This window comes from Delphinus delphis, chromosome 4 (assembly GCF_949987515.2).
Source record: "Delphinus delphis chromosome 4, mDelDel1.2, whole genome shotgun sequence".
In the NCBI taxonomy this organism is placed as follows: domain Eukaryota; kingdom Metazoa; phylum Chordata; class Mammalia; order Artiodactyla; family Delphinidae; genus Delphinus; species Delphinus delphis.
In genome coordinates, this window is record NC_082686.1 from 174,675 (window position 1) to 195,505 (window position 20,831).

The 20,831-nt window shown below is 53.4% G+C and overlaps 1 protein-coding gene across 2 annotated transcripts in view; it reads right to left on the reverse strand.

The window, feature by feature from the left end:
- The window catches only part of DIP2A (disco interacting protein 2 homolog A), a 92,134-nt gene that overhangs the window by 22,175 nt on the left and 49,128 nt on the right, over nucleotides 1–20,831 (reverse strand). The window contains exons 10-23 of one of the 2 annotated variants that reach the window (XM_060010182.1): nucleotides 19,026–19,136; nucleotides 17,710–17,833; nucleotides 17,255–17,364; nucleotides 16,813–16,915; nucleotides 15,395–15,459; nucleotides 15,079–15,172; nucleotides 13,983–14,102; nucleotides 12,563–12,677; nucleotides 11,069–11,208; nucleotides 8,969–9,105; nucleotides 8,423–8,503; nucleotides 7,849–7,976; nucleotides 5,314–5,428; nucleotides 34–235 (exon numbers count right to left, since the gene is read on the reverse strand). In XM_060010182.1, coding sequence (XP_059866165.1) covers nucleotides 34–235; nucleotides 5,314–5,428; nucleotides 7,849–7,976; nucleotides 8,423–8,503; nucleotides 8,969–9,105; nucleotides 11,069–11,208; nucleotides 12,563–12,677; nucleotides 13,983–14,102; nucleotides 15,079–15,172; nucleotides 15,395–15,459; nucleotides 16,813–16,915; nucleotides 17,255–17,364; nucleotides 17,710–17,833; nucleotides 19,026–19,136 — 1,645 coding nt within the window. Of the gene's footprint in view, nucleotides 1–33; nucleotides 236–5,313; nucleotides 5,429–7,629; nucleotides 7,977–8,422; nucleotides 8,504–8,968; nucleotides 9,106–11,068; nucleotides 11,209–12,562; nucleotides 12,678–13,982; nucleotides 14,103–15,078; nucleotides 15,173–15,394; nucleotides 15,460–16,812; nucleotides 16,916–17,254; nucleotides 17,365–17,709; nucleotides 17,834–19,025; nucleotides 19,137–20,831 lie in introns of those variants that run through there. The other variant, XR_009519203.1, reaches the window with a different exon arrangement.

The window sequence follows — 20,831 nt, forward strand, 5'->3', positions numbered from 1 at the left end:
ACAGAATAGACGTGTTGTGGGATGTACACTAACCTGGCTGCTTCTGGCGAGGCTTGGGAAGGTTGGTAACACACGTGTGAGGGCACATTAACACGTTACACGGGTGCAGCATCCCCTCCAGAAAGCGCTGTTTGGTTTCAGAAACGTGAATCCCTCCTAGAGGGGCCTTGGGCAAGGTGTTCGCAGGAACCAGGGCCAGACAGTACACGCCCACCTGGTGGATGCTGTCGATGGCCTGGAAGGGGGGGCATGAGACGGGGAACTGTGACCTCTGGGACGTTTTGCTAGAAGAGAAACATGGCGAGGCGAGTGTGCATTTCCTATCACTTACACACACGTTCTGTGTATGTACACAATCGAATATAAATCTGTAACTGCTCACATTAAAAAAAAGCCGTAAAGGTAGTTAAGTGACTTCCTGTGGGAGAAGCAGTGAACAGCAAGGCAGGCAGAAGCTGGACTCCTCTGAATACACCTTGCTTTCAAATTTGGAATCATGTATATATTTTACACACAAAAAACTTAGAATTTAAAAAAGCAATCCCTAACAACTGAAAGTAAAATAAAACGAACTCAACCAAAGTGGAATCAGGTTGGTAGCCCAGCCCCAGAGAGAATCTATTTATAGTGACTTTAAACACAGGAATTTCATTAATCCAGTCCCACGGGCAAAAAGAATTGAAAAAACATCTTAAGCTGCGCTCGGAAATTTCACATTTGAGAGGTAGTGTGGAGACGGTTATTTGGAGACTGTGCTGTGTGCAGAGTGGCCTCAGGATATGAGTACTTCTGCTGGAAGTATCACCACTGCAATTTTTCATTGTGGAGAAAGATCGGTGACTTAAGAAAAAACCCTGAGGTCTTGAGCTGGAACTAGCAGCATAAACCCATGATGCAGGTAATCTTGCAAAGCAGGCAGACATCACCTCCTACTCTGTCCACTGAAAAAAGCCAGTAACATCAAGTTCCCAGACAGTGCCCAAATTCCACTTCCCCTAGAAGGCAGCGGGGCCCCAGGAGTGTCGGGTCTAGGACACAAAATGCACCACCTCCCCAGGAATCGAGCTTCCTGTTCCCGGGTGTGGCCTCAAAGAACCCAGGAGGTGTGTCTAAAGGGCTCAAGAGCCAGTCCGAAGAGGCTCCCACTGACCACTGTCAAAAATACAACAACTATAATCCACTAGTTCATAGTGAGATGAAAAATTAAAAAAGACTCAAAAGCCTGGCCCCACCAAGTGCAATTTTTACCTTATTTTGATCCTGAGTTTAACACACATACTAAACATTAGATAACCCAGGAAATTTGAATAGTGACTAAATATTTAATTTTATATATATGTGTGTATATATATATATATGTATAAAATTATATACACAATTACATCCAAAAGAACAAAATACCTAGGAATAAATTTAACCAAGGAGGTGAAGGACACATGTACACTTAAAACTATGAGACACTGATAAAAGAAACTGAAAAAGATACAAATAAATGGAAAGATATTCTGAGTTCATGGATTGGAAGAATTAATATTGTTGAAATGTCCATACTACCCAAAGCCATCTTCAGATTTAATGCAATATCAAAACACCCATGACATTTTTCACAGAACTAGAAAATACACTAACATTTGTACGGAACCACAAAAGACCCTGAATTGTCAAAGTAATCTTAAGAAAGAAGTACAAAGCTAGAAGTATCACGCTCAGTGATTTCAAATATCATAAAGCTATAGTAATCAAAACAGTATGGTATTGGCACAAAAACACATGTAGATCAATGGAACAGAATAGAGAGCCCAGGAATAATCCCACACATATGTGGTCAGTTAACTTACAACAAAGGAGACAAGAACAGACAACAGGGAAAGAGAGCCCCCTCAATGAATGGTGTCGGGAAAACTGGACACCACACACAAAACTAATTCAAAATAGATTAAAGACTTGAATGTAAGACCTGAAACCGTAAAACTCCTAGAATAAAACATAGGCTATGGTAAACTCCTTGACATCAGTCTTGGTGATGATTTTTTTGGATTTGACACCAAAAGCGAAAGCAACAAGAGCAAAAATAAACAAGTGGGACTACATCAAACTAAAAGGTTTCTGCACAGCAAAGGAAACCATCAACAAAATGAAAGGAACCTATTGAATGCGAGAAAATATTTGCAAATAATATATCTGATAAGGGTTAAGATCCAAAATATATAAGAAACCCATACAAATCAACAGCAAAATAAAACAAAAACAAAAATCAAATAATGCAATTAAAAAATGGGCAGAGGACCTGAATAGACATTTTTCCAAAGAAGACATATAATGGCCAACAGGTATATAAAAAGATGCTAAACATCACTAATCATCAGGAAAATGCAAATCAAAACCACAATGAGATATCACCTCACACCTGTTGGAATGGCTATTATCAAAAGGACAAGAAACAACAAGTGTTGGCGAGGATGTGGGGAAAAGGCAGCCCTCGTGCACTGCTGGTGGGAAAGTAAACTGGTGCTGCTGCTATGGAGAACAGTATGGGGGTTCCTCAAAAAACTAAAAATGGGCTTCCCTGGTGGCGCAGTGGTTGAGAGTCCGCCTGCCAATGCAGGGGACGCGGGTTCGTGCCCCGGTCAGGGAAGATCCCACATGCCGTGGAGCGGCTGGGCCCGTGAGCCATGGCCGCTGAGCCTGCGCGTCCGGAGCCTGTGCTCCGCAACGGGAGAGGCCACAACAGTGAGAGGCCCGCGTACTGCAAAAAAAAAAAAAAAAAAAAACTAAAAATGGAACTACTATATGATCCACCAATTCCACTTCTGGGTATTTATTGGAAAAAAACCAAAAATGCTGGACATCCCTGGTGGCGCAGTGGTTAAGAATCCGCCTGCCAATGCAGGGGCACAGGTTCGAGCCCTGATCCGGGAAGACCCCACTGGCCACGGAGCAACTAAGCCCCTGTGCCACAACTACTGAGCCTGTGCTCTAGAGCCCGAGAGCCACAACTACTGAAGCCCATGTGCCTAGAGCCCATGCTCTGCAACCAGAGAAGCCACTGCAATGAGAAGCCCACACACCACAACAGAGAGTAGCCCCTGTTCACTGCAACTAGAGAAAGCCTGCATGCAGCAACGAAGACCCAATGCAGCCAAAAACAAATAAATAAGTGAATAAAAAAATACCAAAATGCTAACTTAAAAAAAATACATGCACCCCTCTGTTCATTGTGGTATTATTTACAATAGCCAACATACCTAAGCATCCATCAATGGACGAATGGATAAAGAAACTGTGGTACACACACACACACACACACACACACACACACAGGAATATTACTCAGCCATAAAAAAGAATGAAATCTTGCCATTTGCAACAACATAGATGGACCTTCATAGTATTATGCTAAGTGAGATAAATTAGATGAAGAAAGACAAAAACATATGATCTCTTACATGTAGAATCTAAAAACAAAAACAAAAAGATGAGCTCATAGACATAGAGAACAGATTGGTGGTTGCCAGAGGTGAGGGGTGGCGGGGTGGGAGAAATGGGTGAAGGCATCAAAAGGGAGAAACTTCCAGTTATAAGGTGATAAGTACTGGGGATGCCATGTACAGCATGGGACTGTAGTTAATAATGCTGTGCTGTGTGTTTCAAAGTTGCTAAGAGAGTAGATCTTAAAAGTGCTCACCACGAGAAAAAAATTCTGTAACTCTGTGTGTTGACGGACATTAACTAGAGGTAGTGACTCTTTCACTATATATACAAAATCAAATCATTATGTGGTACACCTGAAACTAATACAGTGTTACATGTCAATTATACCTGAATAAAAATTTTATTGTTAATTTTTAAGATGTGATACTGGTACTTCTTTTTTAAAGAAAGACATACTCAAATTTACAGGTAAAATCTGTGAGTCCGGGATTTGCTTCCAAGCACTCCCGAGGGAGAAGCGGGGAGGATGGGCGGGGCACGGCTGGGGCCTTGACTGTCGGTCATTGCTGAAGCAGCGATGGACACACAGGGGTTGTTACACTCTCCTTTGTATGTTTCGTATATCAGAAATATTCCATAACAAAACATTAAAAATTTTCATTAAAAATAAACGTTGTAGGGCTTCCCTGGTGGCGCAGTTGTTGAGAGTCCCCCTGCCGATGCAGGGGACGCGGGTTCGTGCCCCGGTCCGGGAGGATCCCACATGCCGCGGAGCGGCTGGGCCCGTGAGCCATGGCCGCTGAGCCTGCGCGTCTGGAGCCTGTGCTCCGCAACGGGAGAGGCCACAACAGTGAGAGGCCCGCATACAGCCAAAAAAAAAACCACAAAAACAAACAAACAAAAAATAAACGTTGTAAATATTAGTAGAAAAACCGATCCTCTGAAGCTCAGAGCTCCCTGGCCTCCCTGACGCTGGACTTTGTCTGCTCTGTACAAGTGTCCTTTCTTAGGTGGCTGGGGCCGAGCACACGCCACAAAACCAACCGGAGCTGTCGGTACACCAGAGGGCTTCCCTGAAAAGCCGCCAGGACTGAAATTCACCCAAAGATTTGTACACTATTGTCCACAGTAGCCTTATTCACAATAGCCAAAAATTAACAACCCAACGTCCACCAAGGTGTGAACAGATAAGCAAAAGAACACAACTTGGGAATAAAAAGGAATGAGCCACTGATCCACACACCACGAGGAACCACACAAACGTGATGCCAAGGGAAAGAATGCCAGACCAGGAGCCCACACTGAGATTCATCTGCACGGACGTCCAGGGAGGGGGCAGGGCTCATTCCCGGCGACACAAAGCAGCCAGCGGTTCCCCGTTAGACGGGAGCGCTCTTACCTGTGGTTACCTGGGTGTGTACATTTGTCAAAACTCATCAACCTGGACACTTGAAAATGGGCTCCTTCTACATGGAAGTTACATTCAGTAAAGCCGAGTGGACACTTAGTTTGTGCTCTTTACTGAAGGCAAAGTTTACTCCCTTCCCCGCAAAAGAACTTGTTGAATCTAGTTCATTATTTAAGGATGTAAACGTGGACGTGTAGGGAAGGACAGTGCGCAGCACGCGGGTGAGGCCGAGGGCACGTGCGTGTCAAACGGGTGTCACGAGGTGGGAAGCACGCGGAGCCCCAGCCCAGGCGCGAAGGGTTCACTGGGCTATGCTTCCACCTTGCTACACGTTTGAAATTCTCAAAGCACAGCAGTGGAAACACCGATGCGTGCAAGTTTACATCTCTCACCCCGGTGGATGGCAGCTCCGCGGGGCCACCCCTCACCTTGAGGGTCAGCCCACGCTCAGCCAGTGCCCACACGCACCCCACCTGTAGCACACGGCTCATCCACTGGAAGCTGTCCTCCTCTGAGGCGTCGGGCCGCTGCTCTGCCACCAGCACGATCCGGTCATCGTGCAGCACTGTCACGGAGAACACCGCGATCCTGGGGGAGGAAGGGACAGAGATGACGGCCCGGCAAGGGGGGCCGGGACGCGGACGCCCCGTCCTGCCCAGACGGAAGCCGCAGCAGGGCTGGAGGGAGACGTTGTCCAACAGAATTTAAAGGAAGCAGCCACGAACCTCCTCCAATGTGGATGAAATAAGTTTCGATTCACAAAACAGAGAGCACGTCAGTGCACAGCAAACAACCAGGCACACGTTGTAAAGAACGTTTTCCTTAATTGCAATGTTAATCTATGTGATGTACTTCTTTATGCAGAAGCCTCTGTCGAGAAGTTCTGTTAATTATCTATTTCTTCGTCCAGGCGAAATCTTGCATCACCCATCACTCTGCTCCTGTCTGTGGCTGACGGCAGTGGTCTTCTGTCTCACGTCTGATCGAAGAAGTTCGACATGTTCTCCTTTTCTCTGTGCTGCCTTTTTCTTCCTTTGGACTTTGAGTGGATTCTCTTTTTCTTTATGAGACAAGCATCTGTCTCCCCATCACGCCCATCCTGCTGGCACGGCTGCCAAGCTAGCTCTGGGCCCTCACTGACCTACCTTCTCAGGCTTGCTCCTTTGGCCGCTACGCACAGGCACACACACACGCACACGTGCACCCACTCTCTTTAATGCAACAAACTTTACCCAGTATTAACATTTCCTTACTTTCACACATCTTGTTTCTCTTAGTACCTCACCCAAAAGTGTTTTCACAAACATGGTCTTTTTGTGACAAAACTTCTGAACCTTACGTACCCAAGAATACTTTTACTGCAACTGCACAATTAAGTGACATCTTGGGATGAATATAAAATCTAGGTTAAAAGTTCCTCTAGGGCTTCCCTGGTGGCGCAGTGGTTGAGAGTCCGCCTGCCAATGCAGGGGACACAGGCTCGTGCCCCGGTCCGGGAAGATACCACATGCCTCAGAGCGGCTGGGCCCGTGAGCCATGGCCGCTGAACCTGCGCGTCCGGAGCCTGTGCTCCACAACAGGAGAGGAGGCCACAACGGTGAGAGGCCCGCGTACGGCAAAAAAAAAAAAAAAAAGGTTCCTCTGAAAAACTTAAAACGTTACTGCACTGTCATCCTCTGGCTCCAGCCCCTCTGCCGGGGAGTCTGACGCACGCTGGCTGGAGGCCCACCCCACGGGCCCCCTTCCTCAGGGTCCAGACACGCATCCCCCACCGAGTCTGCTCTCAGGATGCCAGCCCTTCTTGCTCCGCTTCCCTCTTAATTTTTCTTTTAAACTTTCTATTTCTTGACTTCTGGAGAAATTTCTTTATCTGGCTTTCCAGCTTATCAGCTCACTCTACAGCCGCCTCTGCCCTACATTTACTCCATCTGCTAAACACTGTCCTGTCGGGACGCCGTGACCGCGTCCAGTGCACAGCTCCTCCCTGGTGGACGCAGGTAGGCCACCTCTCCATCCGCCAGTGCGACCACCCTGCACCCCCGCTAGTCGCTGGGCCGGCTTCACCTCCAGGTGCCATCAGGTGTCGGTGGCCACGCGAGGCTCCCTAACGCACCCAGGAGCAGGCGTGGGCTACCCCGGAGTCCGCTCGGTGGACACTTGCACTGACGGTGTCTCCGGTTTCTGCTGTGAGTCCTGTGCGCCCCGGCTCCAGGCTGCACGCACCCACCAGGCCTGCCCGCCCTGCTGGTTTCTCCCGAGTGCTTATTCGCGGCCGTCATCCTGACCCGGAGAAGGGCCGGCAGACCATGCTCACCTACCACTGGCAGAATTCCCTGATCGTTTCTTTAAGGTATATTCAAAGGACGGCTCCAGCCAGGCTTATAGGCACCTTAGCTTGAGTAACGAAAGCACTACCTTGAGAAGAATACAGTGAAGGAGTGCAGTGGCTGAGTGGACCAACTAGGAGAAGGGGCTGCCTCCTCCAGGACAAAGAGAGCTCAGAGCTGGACAAGCTGGACAGGGTGCCCCCTCCCCGCCCCAGCCGCCCGGGGCCCGGGCCAGGGGCCCCCTTACGTGCTCTATGGACATGAGAATCTGTAAAGTGACTGCCTAACACATTCAGAGAAGGCGAACTGACTCTATTCCAGGAGACAACAGCCTCGGGTGATTTCAGGCAAAAGGGTGCCCTCCGCTCCAGCCCGCACTCCCGAGGCTCTCCGGCAGCTGCCCAGGTGCCCTCGCCCTCACGCGCACTGTGCTCCGTGCCCAGGTCGAGGTCTGGATCTCACCCTCTAAGGAACCATGAGCTCTGTGTGCGGTGAGGACTCCAACTCTGGCATCCTCGCTGCAAATGTCATCCTGTTCTTTGTGAAGTTCCTCTGATGAACAGGAATTTTTAGGTTTTGTGTATTCAAATCACCAGGCTTTCCTTCCACTGCAGGAGACCTCTCGAAGGTTAGCTAGAGAAGGAACCTAAAGGCATGGCAAGGGGACCCGCAGCGCATCACCTGCCTCTGTAGACAAACTTCATGGGCTCCACGGCCAGTGCGGTGGCCACGATGTCGTCCGCGTTGTGTCTGCGGACCCCCACCACCATCAGCCCGTCCAGCTTGCCCACGACGAAGACCAGGTTATCCTGAAGGCAAGGACGCTGGTCGGGCCCCGGACACGTGGGCAGGCCCTGTGGCTCAGGCCCTGCTACAGAGACCTGACAGCTCGGAGACCAAGTAACTCACAGACAGGGCCAGCGGGCCCCCTGCCCACGGTGACAGGGAGACCCAGGCAGGGGCCACCAGGGGTGAAGAGGCCCTAAGCCTGGCAGGCTTTCGGGGCGGGGCGAGGGAGCACCCAGGGCAGGCATCAGCACCGGAAAGGTCAGAGATGGGAATGCAGCTGAGGGTGAAGTCTGTTAAGGACTTGATGCTCCTGCGCTACAGACAGGGCTCCCCAGCTTGGCCCCAGTGACGTTCTGGAGGCCGGGACTCTGTTGGGGGGGTCCTGTGCACAGGGGATGCAGAGCAGCACCCCTCCCCAGCTCTGAGCCCATCTGCAGGCCCAGGGCTGCCAGCGGGACATACTCACAGGCCCGATGAAGCCCAGCAGCCCCGTCCTGGTGAAAGGTCTGTCGGAGACGGGCGTGCCCCCTGCCGTGACTGGGACAGTCTGCACAGAGTGGGGAGGACAAGGTTAGGCGTGGTCCACAGGGACCAAGCGAGCGGCAGGCAGGTGAGAGAGAGGGCCAGGCATGCGCTGCCCGTGCCGGGTGTGGCTCCTCAGACGGGCATCACCGCGTCTCCCTGGAGGGGAAGGGGCTCCCACCAGGGCCAGAGTCCCTGCCGTCTGGTGAGACCCCCTTCAGGCTCCTGGCCTCCACGGCCCGTGCTCCCCCTCCCGGCCTGTCCCGTCCCAGCCCGGGGTCTGGGGGGCACTCGCTGGACTCTCCTGACGACCCCACGGCTCCAGTCCAGAGGCCAGCTTCCCTGGGCCAACCTGGATCCGTTAGGGCCACGAGGTGCCCACGCAGGGCTGGCCTGACAGAGCGGGCACTGCCGAGAGCCGCACTGTCCCCTCCCACCCCTCCGCAGCTGCGGACTCGACCTCTGCACAAAGTAGGGACCAGGCACGGACCTCAAAGATGTTCTTTGTGATCCCAAGCAGCCCATAGTATGCTGTCGCCGTCGCGCTGGAGTTGACGCAGATTTCTCCAACTTCATCGGTTTTACAGAGGTAAGGGGTCCCCTCTACCTTCACAACACACACGTTAGCTAAAGAGAGAAAACAACCCTCAAGGGCACGAACAAAGAGGACACTGAGATGGGCCATCCCCAGAGACCCGCGGGCTTGGCCTCTGCAGGGTGGACATGAACAGTTCGTGTGCTCCAGGCTTGGACACTCACACCCCTCTGGCCACAAGCCTGCGTGTTCCACACGCGGTGCCTGAAGGTGACAGAAATGCTCCCAGTCACGTGGGTTCTGTCGTCCCCCCCGGCACCGCCCTCCTGAACCCGCAGGAGATGGGCGGTGCCACCCGCTCAGACCTTTGCCTTTCGGGCTGGCTCCCACACCAGGCCTGACGACCCCCCCCCCCCCGAGCGTGGGCCCCTCCCGCGGCCCCATGACCCCCTTCTGTCTTCACCAAGCAGCATGCCCGCCGATGCGGCCGCCTGTGGCCCAGAGCCTCAGGAGGGCAGGCAGCGGAGGGTGGCGCTGCTGCGTGTGCGTTTCCCCCCAGATCCGCGCACTCGCCTGCATTCTAATGCAAGAGACCCTGCCCACGCCACAACCAGACCAAAAGGGACAACCCCGGCGTGCCGTGCTAACACAACCCTGGGGCTGACACAGAGAAGGCTGCGCATCTGCCGAAAACAAGACCCCCCAGGTCCTCACCGACTCAGACCTGCAACAATCCCGGCAACAGACACACACACACCCGAGGGAGCGTGTGCACGCATGCGCACACACCCCCCCCAGGGGAGCACGTGCACACACACACCACACACACCCCTGAGGGAGCACACACGTGCCTGAGGGAGTGCGTGCACACACACAGAACCTGGTCCAAGTTTAAGAATAAAACGAGAGTCCTTATACTTTCAATCAAAAGAATCACCTATTACAATATTTCACCATCTTTTAAAGAATTACTGTGCTCGCCACGTAACAACTAAAAATCAGAAAGACCCTGCTCTTTACCCCTCATAAAATGTTTATGCTGGAGTTCCTGCCTCTACAGAACCGCTGAGTCCTTATTTTTGGTAGACTTATGCAAGGAAAAAACACAACTCACGCTTCTAAGAAAGTGGAACTAGAAACAAACTCAAACGTCCCGCCTTGTTCTACGTGTCCGACCTCTGGCACACGCACAGGCCCAGACCGCGGCCCGTGGCCCTCCCACTGGTTCCCAGCCTGTCCCCCGAGCGTGGGCGGCTCACGCCCCGCCCACGCAGGCCCTGTACCCCGGAGAGCAGCAGACGGGGCGACTGGCGCAGAGATGGGGCCGCTCTCCGGAGGTGCCCAGGTGGGTTGGCAGCTGCCCGGAGCCCAGGAGGGCCAGCACGGGGAGGAGGGGAGCTGGAGCAGCCACGGGGTCACTGCGGTGAGGGGCGCTCCCCATCTCAGTGCCGCAGGGCCTCCCGGGCCCGGCTCTGCTCTCAACTCTCCCCCATGACCCTGCGCAGGGTCCCGCGTGTGCTCGCGCCTGCGGGGGAGCTTCAGGGCACAGCGCCGTCACCTTCCTGTGCTCGCCGGCTGCCACGGCGGCACAGACACCCCGCGACGCATGCGTCATCTGGGCCCGGGGCCTTTCTGGGAGCACAGGGATCCCTGGGAACCTTCAGGGCCACGCTGCTCCCCTAACAGGCCCTTGTCAGGATGTAGAGACAGTCTCATCACCGGGTTACCTGCAGACGTCCAGGGGTCTGAGATTGACGCCTGGCCTCGAGAGAGGCGTGACGACTGCCTGGTGCGCAGTGAGCACCCAGAACCCGAGCTCTGGCACCACTTCCCCAACGGTGGGGAACCAGAGTCCGGTTCACAGGCCATAGACACACCTCGTATTTCAGCACAACTTTAACTTGATACAAAGGGAGGCAAAAAGCAAAAAATATGTTACTAATTAAAATCCCAATTCACATGGGGAATCACCTGAAGCCCTCTGGTGCTCGCGTGCTCCAGAGCCTTTGCTGCCACCCGGCCGCAGGACAAGACCATCCCCAGCTGTGACCTCACCTCCAGGCATCACCTGACCGACGTCCTGAACCGTCAGGACCGAGAGCTTCTCTTCCGCATCCAGTCTGATCACCCCGTGACTGAGGCAGCTCATCGACAGCACAGCTCTTCTTGGAGGAGGGCCCCCCAGGTCAGGCGGCCTGGAAACAAAACTGATTAACTGACAAGGGAAAAGAGCCCGTGGGCGTAGGACCACGGCCCCCTGCCGACAGGACAATGAGCAGCCAGGTGCCCGTCTGCGCCGGCTCTGGGGACGTTGGCTGCAGGACACTGGGGGGCAGCATGTATCTCCACAGGTCTGCACGACGCCCCACCCCACGCACTCCTCTGCAGGGGGGCCCTGTGGGCCGCAAGGACGCTTCCACCAGGCCGTCCTGGGACATCCCCCGGAGCCCCGAGCAGCAGGTGAGCAGAGCGACACGCCTCCTGGGAGCAAGCCTGCGAGCACCAAAGCCAGGGGAAAGAGCCTGGGACCGCACGCACGAACAACGAAGCGCCGGCCGCTCCCCAGCCCGTGCCAGCCCGAGACCATCAAACTACCGGCAGAACTGCCCTGAGCAGCCCTTCCCAACTCCTGACCGTGGGAAGCAGGAGAGGGAGGAAAGTGACTGCTGCTGTTTGCGACGCCAAGTTTGGGCCTGATTAGTTTCGCAGCAGCAGGAACCAGGATGCTGAGAAACAAATGTCATATCTTCTCCAGCGGGAAAACACTACTCTGCTGAGCACAAGAAATCACCATAGAACAAAGGGAACGAAGAGCACCTTATGGTCTGTAAAGAATAAAGACGTTGTTTTCAATGCTAATTATTACTAAAATTTTACCATCACTTACACCACTATTTATAAATACACAGACGTAACACAAGACCACAGCTGAGGCTAATTTGAGTTGAGGGTGGAAAATTAACACTAAGTCACCCTCAGCTGGCTGCCCTCTACCCGAGGATGGCGCTCAGGGCAGCGTGGACGACGTGGGCAGGAAGGTGAGCCGAGGGGCACACCTGCGGAGCGACATGGATGAGCCCAGAGACAATGCAGCCTGGGGGCGGTGGGGCTGGGGGCACCACTGGGAGGTCAAGGGTCCCACAGGCACAGACCCCCGTCCACAGCTGATGCGCACTGGCCGCCGGCCACCCTGCCCCGGAATAGGGGCGAGTCCTGGCTGCAGTGTTTACTGCGGGACACAAGGCCTTCCTGATCGGAGGAACGCTCGGGAAAACCAGCCCGCGTGCTGCAAGAATCCAGAGGTCGCGACCCAGGGAGCCGCTATCGAACTTGCGCCACAAACCAGGCCGGTGTGGGACGTGCGGCCAACACAGGCTGCTGGATGTGGCACCTGGGGCTGCCCCATTACAGCACCAACACACCTGGGAAACGGGCCCAGGGCCAGTCGCTGCTCTCGATTTCTCCTGCTCAGGAACAGATCAACCAAATCTGCTACCACAGGTAATTCGGCTGAACGAGGAAGAACTAAGCGTCTACAGCATGGTCTACCTGCGGATGGCCACCGTGAGCGCCTCCGGGGAACTGGCGCAGGGACAGATCACCTCCGGCCTCAGCCCTCTGGCCTGGAAGACGTTGAGGAACGCGTCACAGGAGGATATGGACCCTGCGTGAGACAGAGTGGACACAAGAGCTGAGTGCAAGGCCGACGGGCACGCGGCGTGGGGGACGCCCGGCGCTGGGCCTGGAGGCTGCACCCCTTCACCTCACAGTCGAAGTCTCATGGGGAGGGGGTGGGGCTCTTTCCATGAAAAACAGGGCGCGTTCTCAAATCACCAGCAAACAAGCAGCCAACTCGCAGCCCCGCATTGTCTCTGAGGTCTAACCCACGGCCTCACCCGCCTCCTGGCAGCTCTGCCAAGGGGGAGGTGACCCAGGGCACTAATGGAGCCGCAGCCGAACCTTCCACCGCTTGAGGCCCCGGCCACGTGCGCGCCCTCTCCTGGGCGTGCCTTGGAGCTGCAGCTTCTGCCAAGCGGCCCTGCCGTGCCTCTCCTGTGGGCACAGCCTAGCTCTCTGTCCCTGCTTCTCCGCCAGTGTCACCGGGCCACGAAAACTCAGCTCCTAGGAGGCTGGGTGCTGCCCGCTCAGGGCCTGAGTCAGCACAGCCCTGCACCCACTGGGGCCCCAGGGCTGCACCATGACCTGCACCCTCTCTCTGCACAGCGAGGCTCCAGGGAAGGAGGGGACCTGGTCATGGGTCCTTGTGTCCAGCAGAGGACACACAAGACCGTCCAGAGGGCTCGGAGCTACAGGGAAGTGACGGGCACTCGGAGTGGTGGGATCTGGGGTCTGGGGGGCAGCATCCCCGGGACGGGCTCCTGGTGGCTCGACGGGTGCACCGCAGTGGAGGCTCGGAGAAGCCGGCAGCTCCTGGTGCTTTGGAGGCAGGACGGCGGGGCCCTCGGGGTTCGGGGTGGGTGGAGGGAACGAGAGGCTTTGGGGTGCTAGAATGTAGGGTGCCCTCCCGAGTGTCGGGGCCACAGCTGGACAGGGTATTAGATGAAAGGCAGCCTCTGGTCCAGGGCGGATTCAGTGCACGAACAGTGACACACAGGTGTTAAAGCAGTGAAAAAACTCCCCGGGAGGACACAGGGCGGCCGGGAACGCGCAGCGGCCACGCCAGTGCAGTGGGGCACAGGCCACAGGCTGGGAGCCTGAACCGGGCTCTGGCTGTATCTACACTCTGGTCAGACCCGCTCAGGCACGGACCTCCCGTCCACTGTGTCAAAACCACTTTAAACGGAGAGGCCTGACAAACACGTCTGAGACGCACCTGTGAGTCACCACGAGACCCCGAGTCACAGAGCAGGAGACGCACCCATGTCCACGGGGCACCCAACACGTTCCGGCTCAGCCCTGAGCCCCGGCAGCTGGCCCGCGGGGGCGGGGGTGGGCAGGCGGTACTCACACGGGTTCGCACCGTCGGCCACGACCAGCAGGCGCAGGGAGCTGAGGCTGACGTCCCTCTGACCTCGCTGCGCCAAGAGGGACCAGTGCATGTCGCGGGACTTCACCAGCGCGGCCCGGGCTGCGGGGGGGCGGGGACGCGCCTGCGTCAGGGGCGCGTGCACACAGAGCAGGCCTGGTGCTCCCTGCCGCCCGGCCTCCCCGCCCAGCCTACCTAGAAATCAACTCGCTCGTTCGCAACTGATTCTCTCTCGGAGCCTCTCTGCTCTCCCCACACCGGCCCCTCCCTCTCGAGCTGCCCCTCCCACAGCCGTGAGGCTGGGCCTGCCCTGTGCTGGGGGGCCCGGGGACGTGGGGCTGCGGGGAGGCCCCCGATGTGAACAGACGGGCTGGGCCTCATTCCCGGCCCTGCTCTCACCAGCAGAGGCACCCGCCAAACGCCCCACCAGACTTTGGTTCTCCTCCATTAGACAGGGTAAGCAGAGACAGCGCCCAACACGCCGCAGAGCACGGCCCATGTCCACATCGGTAACTGGCACCATCATCGGTGCAGTCGGCAAGCACACGGCCACCCGGGACAAGTCAGTGCGAAGAAAGCCCGAGTCCCCCTCAGGGGTGACTACAGGTGCCCCGGAGCTCCGCCGAAGCAGAGCCAGAGGGACGCTCAGACCACGCAGGTGTGGCCGTGCTGGGGAAGCACCGGCTGACCACAGGTGGACAGCAGGGCAGGCTGGGCCCCACGGGCAGCCCCCTCACTCTGGGTCATAAGCCGCTTTGAGTAAACAGCTTTGCTACTGGTAGCTTGAAGAGCCCTAACTTCAAATCAAAACCACCTCAAGAACTAAGAGTTAGGAGCATTTCTGTGAGGGAATAAAGTTAGGAGTCTACGGCCCTTGCAGAGAAGAGCTGTCCTCCACGACCCCCCAGCTCCCCAGCGCTGGCAACTCAGACCCACCACAGCTCTAGGGGAGCCTGGCCCCAGCCCACACACGCTTGCGGTTCTGCATGCTGCTTTATTTTTTCTTAATCGCCAAAGATGAATTCAAAGAGACTTCTCTAATGAAGGATGAATGGAGAGATGGTGCTATTTCCGTTACCTTTATACGCACACACTTTCTGAATCCAGGAGAGTGGGTTCGCCTTCATCAGCGCGTATGGGATGCTGACCACATGCATCCTGTTCATGACACTCTGCAAAGAGACGAGCGGTCGGGGCTGGGCACGAGCCCCGCCAGGAAAGGCACAGAGAGCATCAGAGCTCTGCTCACAGGACAGCTCAGTCCAGAGACACCGTTCACACCAACACGACTAAGGGTTACTCCATCAGCTATGATAGGGTTTGGTGTCACCCATGGACGTGAAACGTTAGCAACCCTCCCTCCAACAGTCAGGTCGTTTAGACACAGCACTCACTGTTAACACTCCATGCCACAGGCCGGCATCCCTTTTGAAATCCAGCACATTTGTTAATGTTTCAGCTGAAAGAGGACAAAGATGGTTAAACCACGTGTTTAACCATGACTTGTGGGGAGTGACCCTCCTCACAAGTCATGTGCATTTTCAGAGAAACCCTGAGATGATTACATCATCAACATATAAGAGTTTTAGGAAAGATACACAGCGCTCCCAAATGCCATGCACCAATCAATCAATAATCTTGGTTATCAAGTTACTTGGTTATTCAAATTACTGGAAAAACATAAAAGTAGAAGGTCATACAACTGTGGATTAAAACGGAGAATCTGCTGATCACTAATCTGGAAACACAGGGAGCAGAATACACTCCAGAGGCTGCAGGCTTGGATGTGGAGATGAAGGACCGTGGCAGGTCTCTCACCTCTCAACCCTACGCCCGCACACCCCCACTTCTCACGTCATCCTGCAGCCCCGGGAAATGTCACAGGCGCCCCGTGTCACTTCCCTTCAGAGATGTTCCTTCCCTCCTGCCCACTCTCTCTCCCAGAGGCTGTGCCGCGCGTGCTGTAGGGCGCAGCGGTAGCTGGGGTCCCAGGGCCGCTTCCAGCACAGCCCTGAGCTCAGAGCTCAGGCAGAGGGCAGAGCCTGGGGCTGCCAGGCGCACCCACAGGAGGAACACCCAACAGTGAACAGGAAGCTTGGTTTGTGTGCCAGGAAATGCTGCTGCGTTCTGCTAAGAGTACTGTACACACGCTCCCTTGTTGGCTAAAGAGCCCACGTTAGGGGTGATACATGTATGGTTAGCACTGGATCTGAAGCAAAAGAAAACCGGGGGACCTGATTTGACAGAATTAAAAAAACTACGCAGGCCCTCGAACACACCTAAAATCCTTTTCCAAATGTCCACCGAAGTCTTGCCCGGTGCCCTCAGCTAGCCCTTGCTTCTAAACACTGATATTTCAGATTTTACACATACCACTCAATTTACTTCCTAGTTTTGTTCAATTCCAGTATTTTAGTGGAAAGAAGTAAAGTTCTCTACGTTACATAGCTGATATTTCACAGTGAAGAGGGAGCTGCCGGTACATTGCCAAGAGACAAGCCCTGACCACAAATATTCCACTGGTACCTCCGAGTGTGTGACAGCTTAGGCCAAAGCCAGCCACAGAAAACAGTACGAAAAAGTGCGCCCCGATAAGAAAGTGCAAAATGCGCTGCCCCTCAGCTCACTGGGCACAGACCAATGGGTAGTGAGTGGGTTTCACGCTCTGTAACGCCAATGTCCAAACTCCACCTGTCCAGGAGAGCAGAGGCCCCGAGCTCGCGAGCCGCACGACCTGGATTAAACAGCAGATGCTACGCGGACAGTGTCCAGGTGCCTTGCGCCCGGCTGGAGAGCCGCCCCACACCCTCACCTTCTGAGTAGCCGCATGCCTGGGTCAGAGCGTGGCACTGTGCCAGCAGGGATGCGTGGGACACCGCGACCCCCACGGTGCTGCCTTCTTTGCTGGTTTTATACTGAAAGATTTCAAAAGCACAAGCTCGTTAGGCGATGTCTCTGGAGGCCGTCCCCCTTCACCAACCATCGGTTCAGCTGGAGCGCACTTCACGCCCAGGCCCTCGAGGTGACACCCTCGGCTGAAGTCGGGTCACCCTGGGCAGGTACCGAGGGCGACAGGGCACGCAGGCTGGTCCCCAGGGGAGGATCTCAGTGAGTTCCCACAAGACACCTCATCTTTCTGGGGTGAAGGCAAAGCACAGAAGCTGTTGCCTGTGATCTAAGCAGCAGCAGCTACACTCGGGGAACAAGCCCTGAACACGGGGGTCTGTTTCAGCCTCGCCAGGCGAGGTGGCTACCTCGATGTAGGCGGTCCCGGCCCCCGCGTCCTGCGCCGATGGGTGCCAATCCTTGGGGGGCTTAGTCAGGTGCTTCCCGTCTATCACCAGCCAGGTGAGGGGGGGCCAACCTGTGAGGGTGCAGACAGGGACACGGCAGAGGCGAGGGTCAGGAGTCTTTGCTCCCCGCAACGGCGCCTCTGCCGCCCAACATGCAGCCCGAGCTGCTGACAGCTGAGGAGCCTCGCCTCACTGAACCTTTATGAACTTATGTCTGACGGCCAGTGGCCCCCAGGCTGGACAGCACAGGTCGAGAGCCTGACCCAGGCGAGGAGCAAGATTCCCCAAGGCCTAGAACACAGCCTCGCTTTTCCTGAAGGCCCTTCCGTCTCTGTAACGGTCACTGACAGGAAAGGACGCCCGAGGGCCCGGTTTGGCAGAGAACTGGGCCGCATGCTGCCCGCCCACAGGCCCACCTTTGAAGGCCGCCACCTCTCCCGTCTGGGCCTTGGGCAGGCCTTTCTGACAAGCGTCCGTGGTCAGGGCCAGGGCGACGCCACAGCTGCCCAGCAGAAACCCGACCTGCTGGCTGCCAGCGTCCTGCAGAAACAGAGAAGGCAGAGGTGCTCAGCTCACACAGAGCAGAACTCCTTCTCTCAGCCCGTGGAAAATTAGGACAATTCAGCCCTGTGTAGGTATATACTACAGGTATATACTATGTTTTCATCCAAATAAAATACAATTGTTTTTAAATTTGAAAGATATATTTTCTGCCATGACATATAAAGTTCTGGGTAATGGGCTAATTTCTCAAACTTTTTTCTTGCAAATGACATTTAATACCGTTTTAATAAACTCCAAACATAACAGCATTGAAATTTACACTTGATTTGTGTTTGAAATTTACTGATTAATATGGGCAGGCCTGACCTTTAGCAATCTTAATTATTTCCACACAGAATATATCCTTCAGTAGAGTTTTATCATTTTCTTCTTATAAATTTTACAAACTCTAGTTTTACCCTAAGAATCCTGGTATTCAAATATCTGTTCATCACATATTATCCTTCGGGATATACTGCTTTTATTCACAAGCTTCACCTTTGGGATTCTTGAATATTTCTTGCTGATAATGTTCATGTGAACAACTGCCTGAACACTGGGATACCATAGAAAACTATGATTTTCTAAAATACATGCGGAATCTACTCCTAAAATGATCTATTCTTCAATAATCAGATTACCGGCATTTATACCTAAAATGTAATAGCTACCCAGAACACCAGCAACCCGCCCCCTGCCCCGGCCAGAAGTCATCTGTCAGCGATGAAAGCTGCTCGCTGTTATGGAAGTGAACAGAAACGCAAGAGAATGTCATACGTTTAAAACTATCACTTACAAGTGAGCTAAAAGACATCTCTGTAATGATTTACTTATCCCCAAGAAATGAAAGTTATTATCAGTAAACACACCATTTTGAGAAATGATTTAACGAAACCTCATCAAATCCCAACTTCTATGCATTGGAGGAGAAAATGTTAGTTTCTGTTGGGAAATTCAAGCAAGTGATACTGGCCCCACCAACAGCTGTTCCAGTGCCCTTGTCACCAGCGAGATACATAAAAGGAGCGTCTGGAGATGAAGCTGCTCTAATCTCTCTGAGACCCGCCGGCCTGTCCCCCGGCTCCAGACGGCACCTGGAGTGAGGAGACTAAGGCCTGCGAATGGACGCGTGGACTTCAGGATGCAGCCTCAGAGACCGTGAACCTGGGGCCTGCACCGCGCTTGCTACCTTTCTTGTTAGTGGCACTTCGATGGGGACAGGAACCAGCTCTGCCAGGAGACACCCATAGAACGCAACAGTGAACATGACAGGGTCGCTATTAGGAAACACCAGTGCCACCTACGAGAGTACAAAGGAAAACCGTGAAATCCACTGGTGAATAATTCAGTCATCTGAATGCCTGCTGCTGAGACAGAAAACGTTACTTTGAGTGCTAACCCCTTGGTCCTTAAGTGTCTGCAGCCATGTAACTTCTAATACACAGTCTTTAGGTTACGGTCTTTACCTCGCATGCGACAAAATAATGTTAAACTCCTGGGGCTAGAGGCAAGCGCAGCTGGGTCTGCCCGTGGGGTCTAGGTTCAGCTCCGTCCACTCTGACCATCTGGGCAGCAGCGACTCAGGGAAGGACGCGATGGACCATCACCCACCATCAAGTAGCCCAGGTGAAAAACAACTGGACATGAGGAGGGAACCAGGAATCAAAGTCTATCAAAAGGTCTTCCAAAAGAAAAAATCCTGACACCAACGTTTTACTTGGACAGAGTCAAGACCAAAACATTAACAGAGGAGGGTGGTGGGCAGAGAACTCAGCAAGACCCCTACAGCTGCCCTCTCAGAGTCTCCAGGGGGGGCCCACTTCCTGCTCCCACCTGGTCATCATGCTGCCACTGTTTAAATTACATATTCTATTACATTTACCTTACATTTTTATTTTTATGAAAAAGTTTTAAAACACAGAATCAAAACGACGAAAAGTACTAACGAAAAGCAACACCCATATCACCCTTCCCCACTCCCCAAGACAGCCACTTTTAACATGCTTTATATCCTCTTTTTGCCAACCGCTCTTATCTTTTTCGATACTATGCTCACACTGCTGTGTCTTACGTGTGAAGGTATCTGGACATGTGTTTTATTTCCTGTTACTGTAGACAAACACTGAGCCCTCTTCATTCCCCACCTTTCTCTTCTCCCATCATCCCAATTTCCATTTCTTATAATGTCTGGTTAAGTAAAAAGCTATTTATGGGATGAGGTTTTTCTAAGTCCCAAATATTGTAATAATAGTGTGCTTGAAACCTACATGATAAGTCAGAATAGTATTTGAGGGGACCGTTAACACAGGGCCTTCGAGGGCTTTGGATAATTAATAACCCTCTACTTCATAAGACAAAATTTAAGCTGTATCTGTATAAAAATTCTGTACTTGAGGACTGGAAATCAAGTTTCTAATAAGTTTGTTGAAAACGGCAAAGATCTCCTTTGAAAGTTGGTGTTAATAGCATTTGTCCCACGATTAAGAACTGTGACCTTTAGCCTAGAGACTGGATGTCTGGTAGAACATACATGTCCTTAGAGAATCTGTTATAAAGGTTGTGTTTGTTCACTTATATGAAGTATATTATCACAGGAGGATGAACTTGCCATTCATTTCCAATAACTAAGTCAATCGCTAACTGTGATTTCATCAATCCTTTATAATTAACCCAATTACATGGATTCACTTGCAAGTCAACGAAGTATCTGGAAGTCCTTGTCCTTGCAAGAACTTGCTTCAAGAGAAAGAAATTTCTGATTCTTAGAATCATTTTAAAGCACAACGTAAGTCAGGGGTTCCGACAGATTTGTCCTAAAGCGCCAGGTGTCATAAGGAATCATTCCTGTACTGTTTACGTTTCTACAGCCAAGCGTGCCCCTTCTCTCTGGTGGTGACAGCCACCGCCTCTTTCACCGGCTTCCCTTCCTCTGTGTGCACCGGCCACCTTGCTCGGAAATGCCCCGCTGGGTGTGTCAAACCTGTCAATAGTATTT